The sequence below is a fragment of the Centrocercus urophasianus genome, unplaced genomic scaffold, assembly GCF_019232065.1.
Source record: "Centrocercus urophasianus isolate 14NV4802_14NV808 unplaced genomic scaffold, USGS_Curo_1.0 seq_13, whole genome shotgun sequence".
NCBI classification, from domain to species: Eukaryota; Metazoa; Chordata; class Aves; order Galliformes; family Phasianidae; genus Centrocercus; species Centrocercus urophasianus.
The window spans coordinates 50,306,992-50,327,112 of NW_024884475.1; the positions used below are offsets into that span (position 1 = coordinate 50,306,992).

General features: G+C 42.1%; 1 protein-coding gene across 2 annotated transcripts in view; it reads left to right on the forward strand.

Moving 5' to 3' along the window:
* Positions 1 to 174: 174 nt before the first annotated feature.
* Positions 175 to 20,121, forward strand: part of SNX25 (sorting nexin 25) — a 58,245-nt gene continuing 38,298 nt past the window's right edge. The window contains exons 1-3 of one of the 2 annotated variants that reach the window (XM_042812609.1): positions 175 to 264; positions 8,505 to 8,589; positions 14,240 to 14,456. In XM_042812609.1, coding sequence (XP_042668543.1) covers positions 8,568 to 8,589; positions 14,240 to 14,456 — 239 coding nt within the window. In that variant the 5' untranslated portion in view covers positions 175 to 264; positions 8,505 to 8,567. Of the gene's footprint in view, positions 265 to 8,504; positions 8,590 to 14,239; positions 14,457 to 20,121 lie in introns of those variants that run through there. The other variant, XM_042812610.1, reaches the window with a different exon arrangement.

Below are 20,121 nucleotides of genomic sequence, written 5' to 3' on the forward strand. Positions count from 1 at the left end.
ACCCCCCGCGCGTCCCGCTTCGCGCTGGCGGCGGGGCTGGGGCTGCTGGCCGCCTCCGTCGCCCTGCTGGGACGGGAGCTCTCCGGGCCGGGGAGCGGCGGTTGGCCCGGCTGGGCCCTGCTGCCACCGCTCCGCCTCGCCCTGTACGCGGGCTGCGCCGCCGCCGCCGTCTCGCTGGGCGCGCTGCTCGGCCTGCTGTGGCGCGGCCGCCGCCTGCCGCCACCGAGCTTCCCCGCCGCCGCCGCTGACGTGCCGCTGCCGCCGGTAAGTGCCTCCGCGCCCGGCCGCGCTCTGCCCCGCGCGTTCGGGCTGGGGGGAGGGAGGAGCGGGGCTTTGCTCCGCGGGGAGGCTGCGATCGTGAGAGGGACGTGTGAGAGCCGGCGCGGTGCTGCGTACGGCCGCGCTGTGAAGCGGGGCAGCGCGAGCGGAGCACCCGTAGCGGGCGTTTTTGTGCCTCTTCTGACGCGCACCGATCCGTTCTTACGAGCTCCTTGTAGCTTTCTTTAGGAGCGTTTTCCAGTTCCTTTTGGGCGGCTCAGGGGAAGCTCGGAGTTGAAGGAAAACAAAACCCGACGCATCGCTCTTTCTCTTTCTTTTCTTGCCCCCCCCTGCTTTGTGGAAACCGTAATGCGTAAGCCCCCCGAATAGGGTTGGAAGTGCCGACGTCAAGAGGGGGGCGATCGTTTCGGTAGCTGTGCCCGATGTGCTTTCTGTGACTGTTTCTCTACATGGTCTTGCATCTGTGCCCATCCAGTAGTGTTTTACACGCTCGCTGTTACATGGTGCTGTTACATGGTGCTGTAGTCCTACGCTATGTGCTGTTACTCCAGAACCGGACTAAAGGCTGGGTTTTTAAAGTCGCTGCTAAAGCAGCAGTGCCTGCCTACTACAGCCCTCTTTCTGGAATTGATTTTTTTTTTTTTTTTTTTTAACCTTCTCTGTGATTCAGTTGAGATTTTGTTTGTCTCCCCTCCCCGCGCTACTCTCAGAACGTGACCTGGTTGGAAGGAGGGGCTGTCCCTAAAGGAGAGCTGTGTGTTGCCCTGGCATTGATTCCAGGTGTCACTTGCTTGGTTTTCTCATATTTTCGATGTACTGTTTTGCTGATGTGTGTGTAGATCATGTATATTTGATGTAAAAATGGCTCATGATCCCGGAGCTGCTTGAAGTACTCCCCCTGAAGATGATTTTGTGTATGTTGTGCAGTTTTCCTGACTGCTGGTTCAGCACAGTGTGGGCAGATGAAGCAGTAGTGCCTGTCTTAGCAGCATATAGACATGTTGGCCATCTGTGGAGATTTTTATTCCCAAGTGTCTTTTGTATGTTTAGCTTGGGTAAAAATGTGAAGTTACTCTTCTTACTGTACGTTCCAACCATGCCTGTGTGCCTTCTACCATTTGGTTGTTACCTTCCTATGTTTGTGGAGTCTTATGGTGCTGTGTTGCCTCTTTTGGGAACCAGTGGCAGGAAGACAGTAAAGCCAGAATGCTTTCAGTGTTTTCACGTCTTTTGTCCTTCAAGAGTAGGAAGAATAGGAAAGAACCCTCTCTTGGCCTAATATATAATATTTATGGAGGAAATGGGTCCTACAGATCTAATTTTCTTTTCCATTTCTTAAGTCTATGAACATGCAGGATAATGTTTATTTTTCTTTCTTTGATTTTTCGCACTGGGGTTAGCATGCGAGGAAACAGAAAGCATATGGCAATAAATATTTATTCTAGTGGGAGTCAGACTTAGCTCTTGGGAAGTGAGTGGGAGTACTCAGTCGACTAACTTCAAAGGGGCTTGGATTGAGCTCTTCATGCTGTGCTGGAAAAACTGAACTTTTTGTGAGTTCTCCAATTCTGCAAGCACTTACAGCAGGAGTTTAGTGCTGCTGATTTTCATGGATCTGTTTGTGCAAGTGAATAACTCAGTTGAGAAAGTGCAGTACTCTACGTTCGTATTTCAGAAATGCCAAGTGTATGCCTTTTTCTTTTTGCCTGGGATGGATCCTGGAGAAGTTGTCCTCCCAGATGTGAAGTTTTGCTTTTGTCCTAAATGCTGCTTGTACTCTCTGGAACTTGGACTGCTGTTAGGTATCTCAGTAAGAGCGTTTGAAGCTCACTGAGAAAGTCTGTGTTGCCATGAAGAAGTGCCTTTCTCTGTCTGCATGGGAGAGCTCTGACCACAAGCTTCAGTTTCTTCTCTCTGTTCTTTTATAATTCTTAAAAAGAGAAGGGGAGATGTATAGACAAATGATAATATCTTGCAGGAATTAGTAGTAAATAGTTTCCATTCATATTTGAATAGTGGGAATTGAATGACACTGAAAGCATGTGACATCATTATCAGATATTTTTCAGCTGTTTCCAGGAGCAGGTTTAGGACCAGATTGTTTGTGGCAGAGGAGGGCAGCAACATGCAAGACAGCAAAAAGGCACCAGCTGAACTCCAGTTAAAATGTGTAAGTCCCAGAGGACTTCTTGCTTTGGTGTGAGCAGCCTTGCTAACGCCAGCAATAGCCCTGGGAAGGACTTGTTAGATGTGTCACCTTTTAAAATTCTGACTTGTTCCCTGTGTCACTGCTAGCTTGCATAGTAGTAAGAGAGATGGCTTTGACTCATGTGAAGGATCATGTTAACCAGGGAGGTGGGAAGGAGAACACCTTTTTTTTCCCACATTTCCAGTGTGAGTTGTACTTTTGCCAAAACAAAACAAAACTGGCAGGACAGTTTTCTTTGCAGTGTAGTATTTTGACTCTGATTCAAAGCAACAACTCTGAATAAGTTGGTTGGTTTATCTGCATTTAAGCGATGCAAAACCCGAGGATTTGTTTATGAAATTCAAGTGCTGCTACAAATGCAGATAAAATGAATGATGCTCTGTATTAAGAACAACCTACCTGGTCTGCCTCGCAGCAGTAACAAAAGCAATAAATGTGAGCTTGGTTTTTCTTCAGCCAGAAGGACATGCTGATTTTGCTGTCCTGCTTTTCAGTTTCCTGTGATTTCCAGGGCTCCCAGTGTTTCTTTAAAACTTGGCTCCTGACTGTTCGATTGTTCTTGTTTGCTTCTGCTTAACAGCTCTCCATTCCTAGAAATATTTCTCTCTCAATTTAGAGAAACTTTTGTGACAGTGTCATACATTCCTAAAGTGCTGGTCTTGAATGTGAGGTTTTTCTGGAATTTGTCACTAAAGTGAAGGTAAAGCTTTTCTGCTTGGATCGGGTAGTGACTGAAACCTCTGCATTCTGGAAGATAGCACTCATATATATATATATATCTGCCATAAGTTCACAGACATAACAATGTATTTAAATATATTTTGGAAGATAGGACACTTTTATATCATAGAGGGATGAATAATGAAATTATTGGAAGTTATTTGCATGTAATCTGTGCTTTTCAAGGCAGATAAGGAAGGCAAAGGACATGCAGTTTCAGCCTGCTTCACTGTTGGATGCTTGCCATCAGACAGGGCTTCTGAAGGTGAGCTAGCAGGAGCCTCAGAAGCTGCAGGAAGCAGATTTGCCATCTGTGGGCCTTGATTTTCAGGCTTTTTGCAGGGCAGCACTTGAGGTAATGAGAAGTTTTGAGCAGCTGTGAGGGAGAGGGAAAACTGCCTTTTTCCTTCCTGACTTCTTCTTTACACCTTAATAAGTCTTCAGATGTATTTATGGTTTGTTGTTGCTTATTTATTTGTTTACTTTAACATCTGCCTTAAACCAAGTGTGTCTTCCAGTCTGTCTCATTTTCTGCCCCATAAGGGAATACCATGAAAGCTTTGCTGCTGCAGCATTTTGCTGGTCTTTCTCTTAGTCCTTGCAGCTTCTGCTCATCGCTGTTCTGTTACACTGGTTTTAGTTCCTCTTGGACTTACAGCCGAATATGCTGGTCAGTGATTGTGCTTCTAGTTTATGAATCCTTTTTGCACTGAAAGGAGAGTATATGTTTCACTTCTATTTATTTTCAACAAAACAGAGGGTACGATACTTTTGTTCCTTGTGATATCTCTTACGTAGGCAGGTTAGCAGTTTGTTTTTGATGACGCAGGTAAATTTACTACCGTGCAAGTCCTGAAATTAAAATAATGAAAAGATAGCATAGCATTGCCTATCAATTTCAGGAATATTTTAAAATTTTGAGTGTAAGTTGCATAAGCCTCAAGTAGTCAGCTGCAGTTCTATGAGTTGCACTTTGGGGCCTGCAGCTTGAATGGTTTTGCTCCAGAAACGCCCCTTGTCCATAGGAATTTGTAAGCTGGTTGAGAATGGAATTCCTGCCAGGATGACAACTACCTGCATATGTAACTATGAAGCAAAAATTTTATTCTTACAGAAGACCAATCTCAGGAAATGAAATGCTTTTCAGACTCTAATTTACTTGTCCCATAACCACTTAGCATCTTTGTTCATTTTTGTTCATTTGTGCATATTTTGAGATGGCACTGTGTCATGCTTAACGTTTACTTATCTCAACATTGCGTTAGATTGGAATTTCATATTTTGCTGCAAATCTGGCAGGTTGTACCTTTGTGAGGGCTGCTTCTTACTTTGAGCAGCGGAAAACAACATCGGAAGAGAGCTGTGTAGTTTCTTCTGCTACTTGAGTTGTGCTGAGTGGGTCAGTAAGAGCAGCACTGGGCTCAGTGCCCAAATCTCTGGCACTGGAGTCCCAAAGGTAGAACCAGAAACTCTGTCATAAGGTCAGAAGTGCAAGTGTCTTGCATGCGAGGTATGCTTTGGGATTGAAAATGCCATACCCTGTAACAAACTCCAAAAATGAAATCTGATTGACCTCCAGCTTTTGCCAGGTCTTGATTTCTTGTGTCCCGCAGAGGAGAGCAGCAAAACTTCCATAAGGAAAAGGCAGCTATGTAACAAGGTGGTGGCCTGGGAAAGGACGTTATATTCTACATGATGAAAAACAATTAGTTGAACAGCCCTAAGAGAAACAAATTGATGTTGTGTCCGTGCAGGGTTTGTGTAGTCATTCTGTCCCATGATTTCTTTTTTCTGCAGCTGAGCTTGCATCATGGAATAGAACAACGTTAATAAAATGAATGGGTCAGTTTCTTCTGCAGTGTTCTGATTCTGTGTTAAAAAGTCAGAACACAGCTCTTTCATGGGATGAAAAACCGTGGGAGGGAGGGGTCGGAATGGGCATGTGGGGTTGTCAGGCAGGGGCTGCCATGGAGGTTTCTTTGGCTCCCTGGCATGATTTCCATAGCACATGGCTGTTCTGGCCTCAATGTCAAGGCTGTGGCTTCTCACCATCTTAATCAAGGACAGACTGTGATGTTGCTCCATAGACTGGGACTGTATACATTTCCCAAGAATTCACGGAAGCCTTCTGTGATATTAGATCAAGCTAGCCTGGATGTCTGGCTCATTGCCGGCCAGCTTTGGGTTGGTTTCTTTCCTGGGCTTTTCAGACTGTTGTTGTCTGCATCTGAAATCATTCTCAAAACTGTTGAACAGTGGATGTTGTTCAGAAGTCTCTGGGAAAAGTTTGCGTCCTTTATTTTTTCATCCAGGCTGTAAACAAAGGCAAGTTCAAGGAAAACATAAGCAGTTCCAGGAAGCAGCCGTCTTCATTTGTTAGCAACCTCATTCTTTGCACAAGTTATGCTTCCCACAACTTGTAAGTCATTTTGTCAAATCTTACTTAAGTTTCAGTCCAGTTTCTCTCATTCCTCTTTGGCAGTAAATTCTGTTGGAGTGGAGCCCATTGTGGGGCTGCAAGTCAGGACCGACTGGAACATTCTGAGTATGAGAGCATCTAAGTGAGAGCTTTGAGCTAAGCTAAGCCATTTACAGGCATCTTTGTCTCAGGGTGATGCCAACAGTTTCATGAAACGTAGCATAGTTTTCTTGTAGATGAGCGGCATAAACTGTGGAAACACTCAAGTAATGGTTTTCTAGTTGAACCTGTTCTCTGTGAGGTAAGACATCTGCATACATCCATCTGACTTGAGATAGGTGGGAAGATGATCTGCCGGATCTGCTGGATTTCGCATTCTCTCAGTTGATAACTCTGAGTTTGGAGTGTGAATTTTTGGAAGATCTTCTGTTATCACAGGTGCTGTGAGCCTGTGTTAGCAAGTTGTCACTGTTGTTTTGAAGGTGGCTGTTGCCACATGTCGTCCAGCTTGGGGGTGCCTATTTATTCAGTTGATTCATCATTATTGTCACAGAAACAGATTTATTATTTTTTTAAAATAAAAAGCTAGGGAATAGATTTTGCTAAATGCAAGTTCGTAAGACTGAAAGGAAAAAGGAGTTTGTTCAGCTGTTTTGTTGCTCAATTTAAGATCTGGTCCATTTTCAACTGCTAAATAAAGTATGCAGATCTGTGAAGGATCATCAAGAATGATAGAACAGTTCAGGTTGGAAAGCATGTCAGGAAGTTGTCTACTCCAGCCACCTGCTCAGAGTGGGCATGGCTTGGTCGGGTCACTCAGTACCAGGGATGGAGGTTCAGCAGTCTCTCAGGCCTGCTGTTCTGCTATTTGAGCAGCCTCATTATTAACGTAATTTTGCTTTATATCTGATCAGAATTCCTTGTGTTTCAGTCTGTGTCCTCTGCCCCTCGTGCTACACAGCTGCAAGAAATAATGGCACCTTCTGTTTACTCTTCCATTAGGTAGCTGAAGACAAGAGTTATCTCTCCCCTAACTGTGTTCTAACCGTCCAATGCATCCAATATTTGTGTTTGTTCACAAATTAGATTCTCGTTTATCCTTGAAAATCACTTTCTAAACAAGTGGAAGGTAGGTTTCTTGCTTGGTCTGCGCCTTTCACTTAGGCTGTTTGTCACTGTGTGCATACCTGTTTTGATATGGAAGATTCCTCAGAAAATCTAACATGCCACGCATCTCATTTTTCCTTCAATAAATTATACACGTGCAGGTACAAAATCACCATTGCTAATGTTAATAATCATTTCTCCCTGTTTGAAGTTTTTTGATCGCTTGTCCTGAACTTTCTAATTGTAAACATTGCTGTTACCAGGTTCTCATTACAAAAATAAATTGGTGCATTTTAGAAGTCAGATGTTATCAGCCTTAGAAAACTTAGTTCTTGCAAACTAAAACATGAGGTTACATCTCAGTGAAGTTCCTTGAATGTTTGTAGTGGAAATGCTAAGTCATGGCTTGAACTGGTGATTGAGCACCTGGTGGAAGGCAGGGCCAACTGTGGGGAGCTCAGGTGCATGAAATGTACCTGAGTGACCAGATGGGGTGGGGCTGGGATCTACCCCTTCCCGGACCTCATTTAAGGGTTGGCATTAGAAGCAAGAGTCAGGAGGTTTTTGTACAGCTGAGGCTGTCTGAAGGTAAGCAGCTTCTTTCCTTTATTTTTGTGCCCATGGCTGTTGCATTTGAGCAGATCCTCATTTGCTGCAGCTTGGGATCTTTATTGCTCTGCTGTCATTACTGCATTTTTCATCATGTTACAATGTTCAAGGTTGAAATGTGGAAGTATCCAATGGTGTAAGGAGCCAGCTTACATCCTGAAAATATGTGCATTGCATCATGCAGTTACAGTGTGGAGCCATGTTGCGATTGTGAGTTCTCCCTTACAGCATTTGTTTTGTTTCTTTCCTCTACTGTAAAAAGGTCCCGAATTAAGAGGCAGGCAAGAAGACACAAGGAGAGCTCAATATTTATAATTTTCTTATGTCGGCTGGAGTTAAGCTAATTTTGAAGTGAGCAATTTGGTTAGTGCCAGTATGAGTCTGTGTGCGCGTATCTGTAGTAGGTGGATAACGTTACACCAAAATACACCAGGCATTAGCCTGCAATTTGGCTGGAATGATGGCGTAATACCTTTTAAAACCCTGAAGGGTGTTTCTGCTGAAATTCTCCTTGAAGTTTATACTGCTTTCATGTTCTTTGTTGGTGTATGGTTCAGTCACTGGGGGCATGTGTGGGAAGTGCTGTCTTCTCACAGTGCAGCTGTGCTCTTTTTTTAGTGGATAGGTGGTGCTGCTTCTCCCCTTGTAAGTCATCTGCCATCACTTTAGTTACTTCATTTTAGTTAGTTGTGTCTATGTGAGTCTGAATTCCCAAGAAGAGAACTGAAGTAAGCAAAGTGGCAATGGGGACAGTTTCTATTTCTGATTGTAATTATACTCGTGTCTATATGGGGATGGTGTGAATCACAGAATGCTCTCTGCCAACTGAAAAATTTTTCTTCGTCCACCCACCTGTTTGCACAGTAATGCTTCAAAATAGACCAATGTTGGTATTGTCCAGCAGCTTAAAATGCGATGGCCAGAAATCTTTTCTGAAGGAAGAAACCTGAAAGAATGTGAACTGAAATTACCGTAAGAGAGCTAATGGCTTCAGTTCTATTTTAGTTGTATTTTATGAGGCTAAATGAAGGCTGGTACACTGCAAAGGTTACACATGTGCACAGATACAGATGAGAGTATGATCACCTTGAACTCCAGTTCTAGTTGTCATTTAAAGAGAAAAAAATATTTCTTCTTATGAATGTTCTCTTTGAATTTCAGAGTAATTGGACTGGGAGCTCCCACGATGCAGTTCAGATAAGGAGGGTGGCCATTTCTCATAACATGGATAAGGCACTGAAAGAAGGTGAGTCTTAATTTGGATAAGGAGCATCAGATCCTTTATGTATCTCTTGTCCTCTTACCAAACTGTAACTGTACAATATGTCTAGATTTTGAAATGGCCCTGGTTTCTTCCTCCTTGATAGAAAATATAAAGTGTTGGTCTTCCCAAGAGATCAGCTGCAGTGAGTAACGTGAAGTTGTGTTTGCAGTTGAACTGTTATCTTGTTATTTTAACTGCTGTTTTGTATGTAAATATCTGGAAAATATGTGAAAATTGAGTCCTTTGTAACTGAAGGTTAAAAAAAAAAAAAAAAAAAGCCTAACATTTCAAAGACTCATTTGGACTTTTCTGATCTGATAAAATCTAGGCTCTTGCAGTAGGTCAATTTAATAGTCCATTTGGTCAAATTTTTGCAATGAAGACTGAATCTGAAGTGGTGATTTGTACTTTTGACTGCTGCAATATATGAAGTCTGTGGGTCACCAGTGCAGTCTGTGGTTTGTGTGAAGATTGTGAACTGTTTCCCATTATCAGCATGGAATTGGAGGTAGAGGGGCTATTTGAAGAGAGAAGAGCTGTTGTGGATTACTGGGTGGAAAATGTTTTTTTGCTCTTCCATCCTGCTGCATGCATATGGGAGAAGCTTGTGTCTTTGAAAACATGACAGTATCTTTGTTTGAAGTAATTTTTCTGCAGATTGGATTGATAAGTCCATCCTTACCCAGTCAGGCTGAAAGTTAGTTAAGAATATTCTTAAGTGATTCATTTCTCAGAGTTGAGGACTTAGTGCCATGACAACTTTCTTTATTGCTATTTCTTTTCAGAACAATTTTTACTTTCCATTCACACTCTTGAATTTTGGAGAGCAAACTTGTCAGATGGGTTGTACTTCTTCCAGGCCTAGCTAAGTGACTAACAAAGCCAGCTTGTCCTCTGTTATGCGGTTAACAAGGATGAGACTTCTCACACTACCGCATGTAAATTAAAGCAAGTCTTTTTATCTCCCAAAGGTGTTGGAGACAGTTTGAATTTGAGATGCTGAATGAGTTGCAAAATGAGACATTCTGCTTTTTTATTAGAGTAAAACAGTCAGACTCTGAAAATGGACATGGTATACTCCTTGCCCCTGTAGATACGCTTTCACAAGTTCATATTCTGGTTTCTTCAGCTTTTCTTCATTATCCATGTAATTAAATTTGCCCAAGTTTTACAGTACGTTGCTAACTATCTTGCGTCCATCCAGAATTACCTGTCAACTTTTGCTTTTACGCTGCATTTTTCCTGGTGTTACTGCCAGTCTGTGTGAACTTTTCTCTTTACTTAGAACAGCTCCCCATTACCGCATGCTTTGCTGAGGTTTTGTGATGTCTCTCTCTCTTGGTAAGCTGTCACGTGCTTTATTGCATTTTGTTTTTGTTCTCATGACCTGTTAAGGTAGTGGGGAGAATAGGCATCATCGATCATCCTTACTTTTAATTAAAGGAGTTACTGATGTTTCCATTTCAGCTATCAGTGTTACTTTATTAAACTAATAAATACTGTGGTTTTCCCGTCAACCAGCTGACAACAGGTGCCCTCCTGTGGAACGGCTTCTCTTTCTGAAGTTAGTACAACAGAAGTATAGGGAATTGACATTCAACAATGTCAGTCACTTTCTGCACCAGAAAGGTTTACGTCTGTATACAGCTCAGTTGGCAACTTCTATCTCCCACTGACAAGCAAGTAGTACAAAACAAGAAAGCTTCACAATGTTTCTTTCCCCTTAATTACAGCATCTTTGCATAAGCTGCAGGTGCAAGGTGAGAGAAAGCTTTGAATTAACCCTGCTACCCTGTGATGTGTTGCATTAAAGTGTGCAAAATCAGAACAAATGTAATATTATGTGAAGATTTTTAAGTTTCTGAATACAGCAGAAAGAAAGCCTTTTCATTTTAAACCCGAGTCCTTTTTTCAGCCAGCTGTGTGATTAACACTGAAATGTTTTTCCAGAAAATTTCATGCTTTGTTTTGCTAGGTTGATATGATTCTTGTTGGCACTTCATTTTTTGTGCAAAGAAAAGATGACCCAGTTTTACAAACACTTTTGGCCTTTCCTTCTTTGCGTTCTGGGCTATTTCTTGCGTGGGAGCCTCGTGCTTTCATCCTGTATCATTGGGCAGCTCACGGATGCCTCTTAGGAAAGGCCGTGCTCAGGCAGACCCAGCTACTGTTGCACAGTGTGCTGTCGCGGCTAAAGGCTGCAGCTGTCACTAGGCTGCTCTGCCACCAGGGTAGCTGATCTCCTGGGAACTCAATTTCATCTTCTAAATGCCTGGTACCTTTTATCATTTTTCATGGCCAGTCTTCGTCTCCATATTACTTACCCACTTTTCTGGATCATTTATGAATAAGTGAAACAGCATGGATCAAAGTACAAATCGGAACTCCGCTTGTGAGATTATTCTGCTGTGGAAATTGGCTGTTTGGTGATGCCCTCTGTTTCTTGGCCCTGAAAATGTTTCATGCCAGGGAATGCCACCTCTTCCTCCATAGCTGCTTAGTTTCCTTGGGTCCTGTGCTGAGTCTGACTTGATGAAAAGATTTTGGGTGTTTGATAAGATTGTACTTGTAGATCAGATCTTGCCTATCTGCATTCTTGTTGACCCTGTAGAAGAACTCTGCTAGGTTTGTGCATCAGGACTTCCCTTTAAAAATGAAGTATTTTCACAGCCCATCTAATTTCCCAATTGAGGATCTGCATGTTGACTTTTAGGGAAAAAAATGCAATGCCTTCTGCCACTCTGTTTGAACAGCTGTATTTTTTTTTTTCCCCACGGCTCTCAAAAAGCTGTTTGGGTCCAGAATTTGAGCAAGGCCTGATTTGAATTCATGTTCTCTCTGCCATTGGGATTCAAATGCTTGGATCTGAAAAACTCTCTTGGCAGAGAGTACATGGGTAAAGTCATTTGTACAGAAACTTCTCTGATACTTTACAAATGGCCAGGAGACACATTAAAAAATTTTTTTTTTCTTCTATTGTTTATATATTTGGTGTTTCCTGTGTCGTCTTTTCTATGCATCTATAGTAATTATTCAGCAAATGTGAAAAAAAAAAATTAAAGAAGTTAATAACACAAACAGTATGAAATGGGAAATTGTATGGGCATGATTTTTTTTTTGCATAGGAGCAGTGATAACATCTCACCTATAAAAGGAATATGTCAGTTTCATCAAGGCTGAATGGTGTAAAATGCAGCTGAACTATGAAGTGCTGGTACTTTTCCCAGCACAAACTCAAAGAACAGAACTTGGATCTTAGCATCACTGATGATGTCTGGGGCTGGTTCCCAGTCCTGAAGTCTGGTGGTTCAGACAACTTTTTACCAGCCTGTGGCATCATGGCCTAAATACAGGTTTAATGAGCATGAGGAACTTAAGGAAATTAAGATAATGTTAAGTATAAGACTTCATCATCTTGATCTGTATTGTGTATCTAAAACCTAATAAATTCTGAAAGACGTTAGGTAAGTAATGACCTTGTAACTCTTTACCCCTTTAATCTCTTTAGCTTTAAAAATAGATGTTTTGGAAATGATCAATTCAGATCATTAGTTATCAGTTTTTAGGAACTCTAAGAGAGAAGCTTTAGTGTTTTAGCTTGTTCTTTGAAGATGAGTATTTGTTTAACTGAACTGGCTTTGGGCACTGGGCAAAGCCAGTTCACCTGGTGTTAGCTAGCGACTAACAAGTAGCAAAGCATTCAACTTTTATTTCTGTGGGGCAGTTCTCTGCCAGGTACTTATATGGTATAGCCTTTTATAGTCATCTTTTGCTAGATTTTTTATTTAATGCTTTTTTTTTTTTTTTTCTACCGAAGCAGCTTATGATAACTGTGTCACATATGTTAAATCTAGCTTTGTAGTAACACAGTATGCAACAGCCTAACAGAATTAATCTTCATATTGCACTTAGATTTCACTGGTTGTGATTCTTCCTGTTCTGGAATAGCACAAGCAAGTGTTGTAGCTGTACGTTCTTTTCTGTTGCTGATACAGTCACAGAAGAGTTTTGAAATTGCTTGTAATGAGACTGTTCTGATCTCTCCTTTCAGGAAAGGATATTCACTTTTTCTTTGGTACTCGAAGACCATGCCTGCATTTGTGTAAAGACAGTATTTCATACCTGTGTTGTGAGAAGAGTAAGGCTTGGTTGGACTAGAGGTATTCTAAAAGAGAGGATAGCCTAAGAGATTGAGATGCAAGTTGTACTCCTGTATTGTAGAGGTCTGGCCAGCGCAGATAAGGAGCCACTGCATAACTTTGCTTTTCAGGCACAGGGCTCTTAGGAATTCTACTAGTGTAGAATCTTTGAAACTTCTATTTACTTATTTTGTTTTTCTTGGATAAGTCGTTTGGAAGCCTTGAACTGTCTTAGTAAATGCCATCTAACTTCAGCTCAGTAAAGTGACTTGGTTTCTTTATAAACCCAGGAATTAGATTTCTAAAGCATTTGACTGCAAACTTCTATCAATTTTTAGTATTTTCTTTTGAAATGATTTTGGTACAGTGAGGTAGGATGAAGCCTGCTAGTGTTTCAGAGAGGCAAAATTAGTCAGTGTAAGTTATTATACTATTAGCACGTTATTAATTTCACTGTCATGGTGCCAGGGAGCTTTTTATAGTTTATTAAGCTGGCAAAAAACCCCAGCAATTTCTATCGAAGTGGAAACTAAGGAATAGTGGAGTAGCGTGATTGCATTAAACAGTGTGCTTACAATGACAAGTGGGGTATATTTTTTGTTTAAAACAACAGTGATAAAAAAAAAAAAAGCCCAAACAACAGCACAATTCTGAAATCAGGATGTCTGATAAAGAGCCTGCTCAGACTCACAGGCATGTGACATTTTTGCTCCCTTCTTTTTCAGTTACCCCTTTGGTTGTTCTAAACTGTTTTCATCCCATTCACAACCCCTCCACTGCCAACTTTTCTCCCACCTTGTTGGCAGCGCTGGATGTAGCTTGAACACCTCCTACAGCTCCGGAGGCACCTGATAGTTATGCATCAGTGAAGCTGGAGAGGCACAAAGCTCAAAAAAATTAAGAAAGTAGATGGAACTTGATTTACAGTAATCCTTTTGCTTTTAGGTACAGTTGGGACTGTTACCTTATCTTTCAAGTTCATGCTGTCTTGCTAATCTGCTTGTTCACTTATCCCTGTATCTTCTGATCCTTTGGTACCTTCTATAACATTGTATATGCCTTTTCAAATACAAAAGTCTTAGCGCCTCCTCTTTTAACTGTAACTTTGGAGTGGACACAATGTTGAGTTTGTATCTGAAGAAAGTTGGTTTCAGTCTGCAGCAGCCAATACACAGCCAGCTTATAAGGTAGATCGTATAATCAAATCCACTGTTCAGGCACAGATATTAGCTTGAGGTTAGTGTTTAGCTAGTAGCCTGACTGTCTGAGCAAATCCACTTATGGACTTTGCTCTGCAAAATGACCTCCAGTAACCTGCTAGGTGCAAATTTCTGTAGCTTTGCCAACATCATGCTCTGGTGAGAAATTAAAACCTGGTGGAGAAGTTGTGAAACCTGTTACCCATTTAATGGTGTGGAGGACTAAGTTTCTGCTATCGTAGTGTGCCTTCACTTTGCAGATTTTGCTATTTATTGTTGTACTTTTCCTTTCAGTGTTTGACTACATCTACAGAGATTACATCCTGTCCTGGTATGGGCAGCTCAGCAGAGATGAAGGGCAGCTGTACCAGCTGCTGTCAGAAGACTTCTGGGAGATTGCCAAGCAGCTGCGACTGAGGCTGAGTCACATTGATGTAGTTAAAGTCGTCTGCAATGATGTAGTGAAAGCTTTACTCACGCACTTCTGTGACCTTAAAGGAGCCAGTGCCAGGTAAAACTCAAACTGTATTTAATTGGAGTTTTGCTTGTCTCTCTACTTTTAGATTTGCTATATCAAAGTAATGAATAATGTAATAGTTCTTTGTGTATTTGATAAAACCTTCTAGGTTTCTTACCAGATACAGGGACCTAACAGGCATCTGTGCCAGGCATCGTGGCATCTGTGACGCCCGGGAGAGACAACATTTATCCTTTTCCTCAGAGTTCAGATTCACTGAGATTTTCATTTGATCTTTGAATCCTTTGCTCACAGTAGGAGATGGACTGCACAAGTAGTGCAAACCTGCAAGGAAAAGGAGAGAGAGACTGTCAGAGCAGCCAGTGAAGAAGAAACGTAGTTAGTTGCACTTTTTCTGCAATAGCACAAGGGGTAATTCCATTCAGTTTTTCATTTGTGCCAGCCCCAGGAGGGGAAGGCCTTGTAGTTTCTGTAAGTGATCCGTTCTGCAGTAACTAGGTTTTTCTGCTGAAAGATTATTGGCTGGATTTTCTTTCTCTTTTTGGGTTATCTTGTGGATTTCTTTTTGGCAGTGTTCTCTTTGCCCACTTAAAAGGGCGACTGTTTCCTAAATACTGTAGGTGCAGCCAAATGGTAATTGCATGTGTGAACTCATACTCCTGTGCAGTTTGCTAACCTGAGTGAACGATTTGTGTAATTGAGAATGGAATTGGGGCTCATGTATGCACTTACCTGCGGTTACCCTAACTGCAATATGCTTTGGTCATTCAGATTTGTGCCACACATTTTATACTGTGAAATTGTTTTGCCTATTCATGTACTTCTTAGCCCCCTTCTAGAGGAAAAACACTGCACTGTTTTTGGTCAGAGACCAGTCTCTGTGTTGCCATTTGCACTACTTTCTGTTCCACAGCAGATGATGAGGTTAATGTATTTTAATGTATTTATGGTACGTCCCAGCTATATGTGATCTAATATGTAGGATGTAAAGTGAAAGGAAACTAAAGAGTGATTACATTTCTACCCCACCCCCCCCAACTAGAGTGGGTGCTGCCTAGACAACTGCTTTCTCAGTTTTCTTCTCATAAGACAACAGATAACTCCACTGAAGTGTGTGAAAGAAACCATCTGTCCCTAGAGGGACAGAGGTGTCAATTTCTTCAGTGCAAAATTCATATTTTGTCACTTGGTTCGCTTCAGCCATAAAAATTCCTTTGCTTTTCTACTTCCACTGACTGTCTGAGTGAAGCCTATGATGCATGATAAATCAGGATGAAATAGGCTGCAGTCCTTCAGCCTAAGACAGGTGGAAAGAGGCTACATTCCTCACTGTGCTCCTGTTTTCCCTCTGGCTTACTTTAATCATTGCAGTGCTCTACTTGATAACAAAAAGCTCAAGGTAAATGACCACTAGAGGCAAACAGATAAGAAAAAAATGCACTTGAATGAAGGAGAGTATGAGAAGAAGAGGCCACTTCCATGCTGGCTGGTGGGAGACAGGAAATGGGGAGGAAGGTCTGTTTCCTTTTTCTTTCCTGTCTTTGGTTACTTTAGAGGAGAATGTCTTTCCTGCTAGAAACAAAGTAAAAGAAGGGTGGTGATGCTCCTCTAGCTGTAGATAGGACTGTCTGGCATGACAAAGAACCATTAGAATGGTAGACAAGGCAACTCATACGTTTTTCATCTTGCATAAATCACTGGGGATTACCCTGATGTCCAGCTGCTTTTCTTCTTAGGAAGGTAACTGTGATGTGTATAAATAATATAGGTACTAAGACAGGAAATGTTGGATAATTCTTTTATTAATCTTTCTGATCTTGATAAAAATGACTTTGGAAATGAAAGGTTGGCTTTGTCCTTGTTTGCAGTGCTTTTGTTGGCTTGCTTTTGGAGTTTTTCTTTTAGCAAGTACTTTTTTCAGGTGTGCTTATGATTCTGGCTTTTGAAAGTCAAAGGTAAAAAGCAGTAAATGGAACCAGAACATTAACTCTTTAACTCCCACTGGTCCACATGATGTTCTGATGTGGAATATTGACAGAAAAATCACAGCCACAACAATCTCTGAGAGTGCTGTGCAAAGCTTGAGTTCTGTCTGCTGCTGTAGAATCACTGAAATCACTTGGATCTCTGTTCTCCTATGTATGTCTCTATTCTTCATTGTTTGGGAAGACACAAATGAATAAAGCTGCTACTTTCATTGCCTGTTGCCTAATGCAGATGAAATGAGCCTGGGCCTGGTGTATGGGCTTCTGGAACTCTTAACTGCAGTGCTGTATTTATATCAGTTGACTGCATACAGCTACGCTAGGAACTTACGGATAGTTGACCAGACTTTCAGATCTTTATCTGTAAATATCTACACGCATTTTAAGATAAGGATTTTTATAAGGATTATTAAATATCTGCTTGTTTGGAAACTCCTAACAGTTGTAATAGCACATTTAAAACTGGATAGGGGGAGAAGTAATGCTTCTATTTCTATTTGAGATACCGTTAAAACTATTAAGTTATAGTAAGTGCTGGGGAGATGGAGTAGCTTTGCTTTTTGTTAGTTTCTGCTCTACCTGCTGGTCACTGCAAAATGAATATTGTCTTTCTTTACTTTTGGTAAGATTCCCCCCAGAGGTAAGATCCTGAACATTAAGATTATGTCATCAAGCCATCCTAGCTACTGCTCCAGGACAGATGATAGCAGTGGCGCTTGTTTTTCCTTCTGTGATCTCTTATTGCTCAGATATTTCATTGGTAGGTGTGAAGGAGAGGCCTGAGTCAGAAGGGATGCTGCTTTCTGGGCAGATATTTAATCAATGAATAGTATATTTTCCTTGCAAGCTGATGTTTATATTAAAGCAAATAGAAGGAAAGTAACTGAAAGAATCTCCTTTGCAGAGAGTCATATCCTCATAGGTAATGGAGAATTTGCCAGAAAACAAAGGAAACTTTAAATGGCCTGTCAGCTGCAGTGCATGCAGCTCCCTTTCCCCCTCATAGTCCCTCAGGCAAAAATGCGTTGTTGAGTTAAAGAAGCAAGAACCAGAGATTTGCCATTCTGCTTGTTTATTCTGTGCAGTTTTCTGTTTGTTCTGTTCGCTGTAGCAGAGAAGTCCTGGCAGGGGTCTAACTCAGCCTATGTGCATGTACTGGCTGTTGGCAGGGAATAAACGTGTACAACAGGAAGGCAAAGATGATGAGAAATGACTTCTGCATGCATGATGGTATAGGTGCAGGAAATACTCCAGGGTGTTGGCAGTCCCAAACAGACCTGACATTCCTTGGGATATTGATGCTGTGTGTGGATGTGTTTAGAAAGATACTGATGGCGAAAGGGACTTTAATCTCGATTTGGTGCAATACTATGTGCAGAACAGCTGGCCTTCATGCTTTGCACATGCTTGATCTAGTAACTGTGCACTGTGTCCCACAAATTAGGTAAGTTTGTCCGGGAAGGTAGGGCTGTGTGTTAGTGTGTGCTCCCAGCTGGCAGAACAGTTGCTGCTTGTTTTTAGTTCAGGTTCTCTATCATTGTTCTAAATACCCAGGAACTGCTTGTTAGGAATGGGTCTGCTGCCAGCTAGCAGACGCTGAGTGGATGTCACCTGTTCCCTGGCATTTAGCTCCTGCTTCTGGCGGTGTTTTGAAGTGGCTGACGGGGTGGCTCAACCTGTCCAGAGGAGGAAGACTTGGCTTCCCTGAGAGGTGGCTGCACAGAAATGGCCCAGACTTTCTGTCTGCCTGGGATGTATCCGATTTTGGATAAATAATGAATGCCTTTAGGGACAGCATGTGATGTGGTGGCTGATGTGTTGTTAAGGAGGCAGTAGGATGTATCTGGAGGATGCAAGAGCAATGGAAATGTGCTGAGGAAAATAGCCAGGTATTCAGTTGCCAGAGAGAAGAGATCCTACCAGAACAAGATAAACAGCTTTTGGAGCTACATCAGCTGCACCACCTGTGCTAGTTAGTGATGAAATCTGCACATCTCATACACTGCTTCTCTGAAGAGCAAACAGTATTCACATCCAAGCTGTTCCAAGGGACTTGTTCTGAAATTAGTCTTACTTGTAGAATTGAAACCCTCTCCATTATCTATATTTGAATACAAAACATTTGATTTGGGACTGAATAAATAAGCTTCAGTCAAATTGAAAGCAAGTGACATTTTCACATTCTCCTTCTGAATATGAATTTAAGAACCCGATTTGGCCACCTTGAAACAAATGACTTATGCTATTACAGCAGTGTTACTGTTGCAGCAGATTTGCTCCTTTGTGGATTCGCTAGCGAAGACCAGTTGTGCAGTGCTGTCTGTCACTGGTAGCCATGCACTGATGCACAAGCAGAAACTTCTGGTTTGGCAGCATACAGTTCTTTTTCACTTTTCCCACACTGAGGCTATAGGCTTGGAGCAGCTCTGTGAGCATCAGTTGGTTGATGCTAAGCAGGGCAGCAGCCTCCGGCTCTGAGAGGGAAACGGACATATGGAGGATGGGACATGTAGCACCTGAGGGCCTTCTGCTGAGGCCCTGAGCCTCTGGGATGATGCTGTGTCTGTCTCCTTGTAATCACTGATTTGATCACCATGCTGTTTAACTATATATGTGTGGTTGGGCTGCCCCAGGCATGTGGATGTGAGAGGACTGCTAGAGCGCCTTGTCTGTGCTTCTAGAATCACTTTGATACAAAAGGAAATGTACCATCATGACCTCCATTATGGAGTTAGCATGGCGCATCCAGTCAGAGGAATACTGAAAAGCCCAGGAAGCCACTGGCATCTGCAAGGAGGTGGACTGGTCGTTGCTGGCTGTGCAGTCAAGGTGTGTTATGTTTGCACCCCTACAATGTTATGCTTCCCATTTTCACGCTGGATATACTGCACTGACTGTTAACCATGTGCTCAGTTCTGATTTGCAGAACTGCTGATGTCACTTGTTTGGTGTTTGTTTCCCAGCTCTGTGGGAGTCACTTCTTCTGTTTGCCATCCTTACTGAATACTTCTAAATTTATTTTATTTTTTGCTGTTGTTAATCCTCCTCTAAATCTGTTGCTTGTTTACAGTGTACATGAGTGATAATACCAGGTCTGTTACTCTATAGGTGTCTTGCTCAGAGCAGTGTGATGTAGTCTGGAGGTGACAGGCTGAAAACTGATGTTTTAGGAAAGCTAGGTCAAACATATGATATTGTCTGTTTGCCAGTTATGAAGGAAAGAAAATACCTTCATTATTTAGCAGTTAGACCTGTTTCTCAAACTAGAAATGATCCCAAGTACTCTGCTTATGCAGTGGCTTCACACTGGCAGGCAGCTAAACTCTGTGGCTGCTTTCTCACTGACCCTCCTCAAAGGAGGAGAAGGATAAAAATACGATGGAAAAGAGCTCAAGGGTTGAGGTAAAGACGGGGAGTTCAGTCACCGGTTACCATGTGGGTAAAACAGACTCACTATAGGGTCATGAATGTAACTTATTGCTGTCTACTAACAAGACTGGAGGCTGAGAACCAAAAGCAAACTAAAAATACCTTTCCCCCATCCACCCTCTTCTACCTCCTGCCCCCGAGAAGTGTAGAGAAATGGGGGTTCCTTTATGGTTATTCTGTGCTCTTGGTCTTTTTTCCTTCCAGGTGTTGGACTGTTTCTACTGTTTCTATTTGATGCAGCATTTCTGTTTTGGTGGGTGAAAACACCAGCAGAGCAAAGGAAT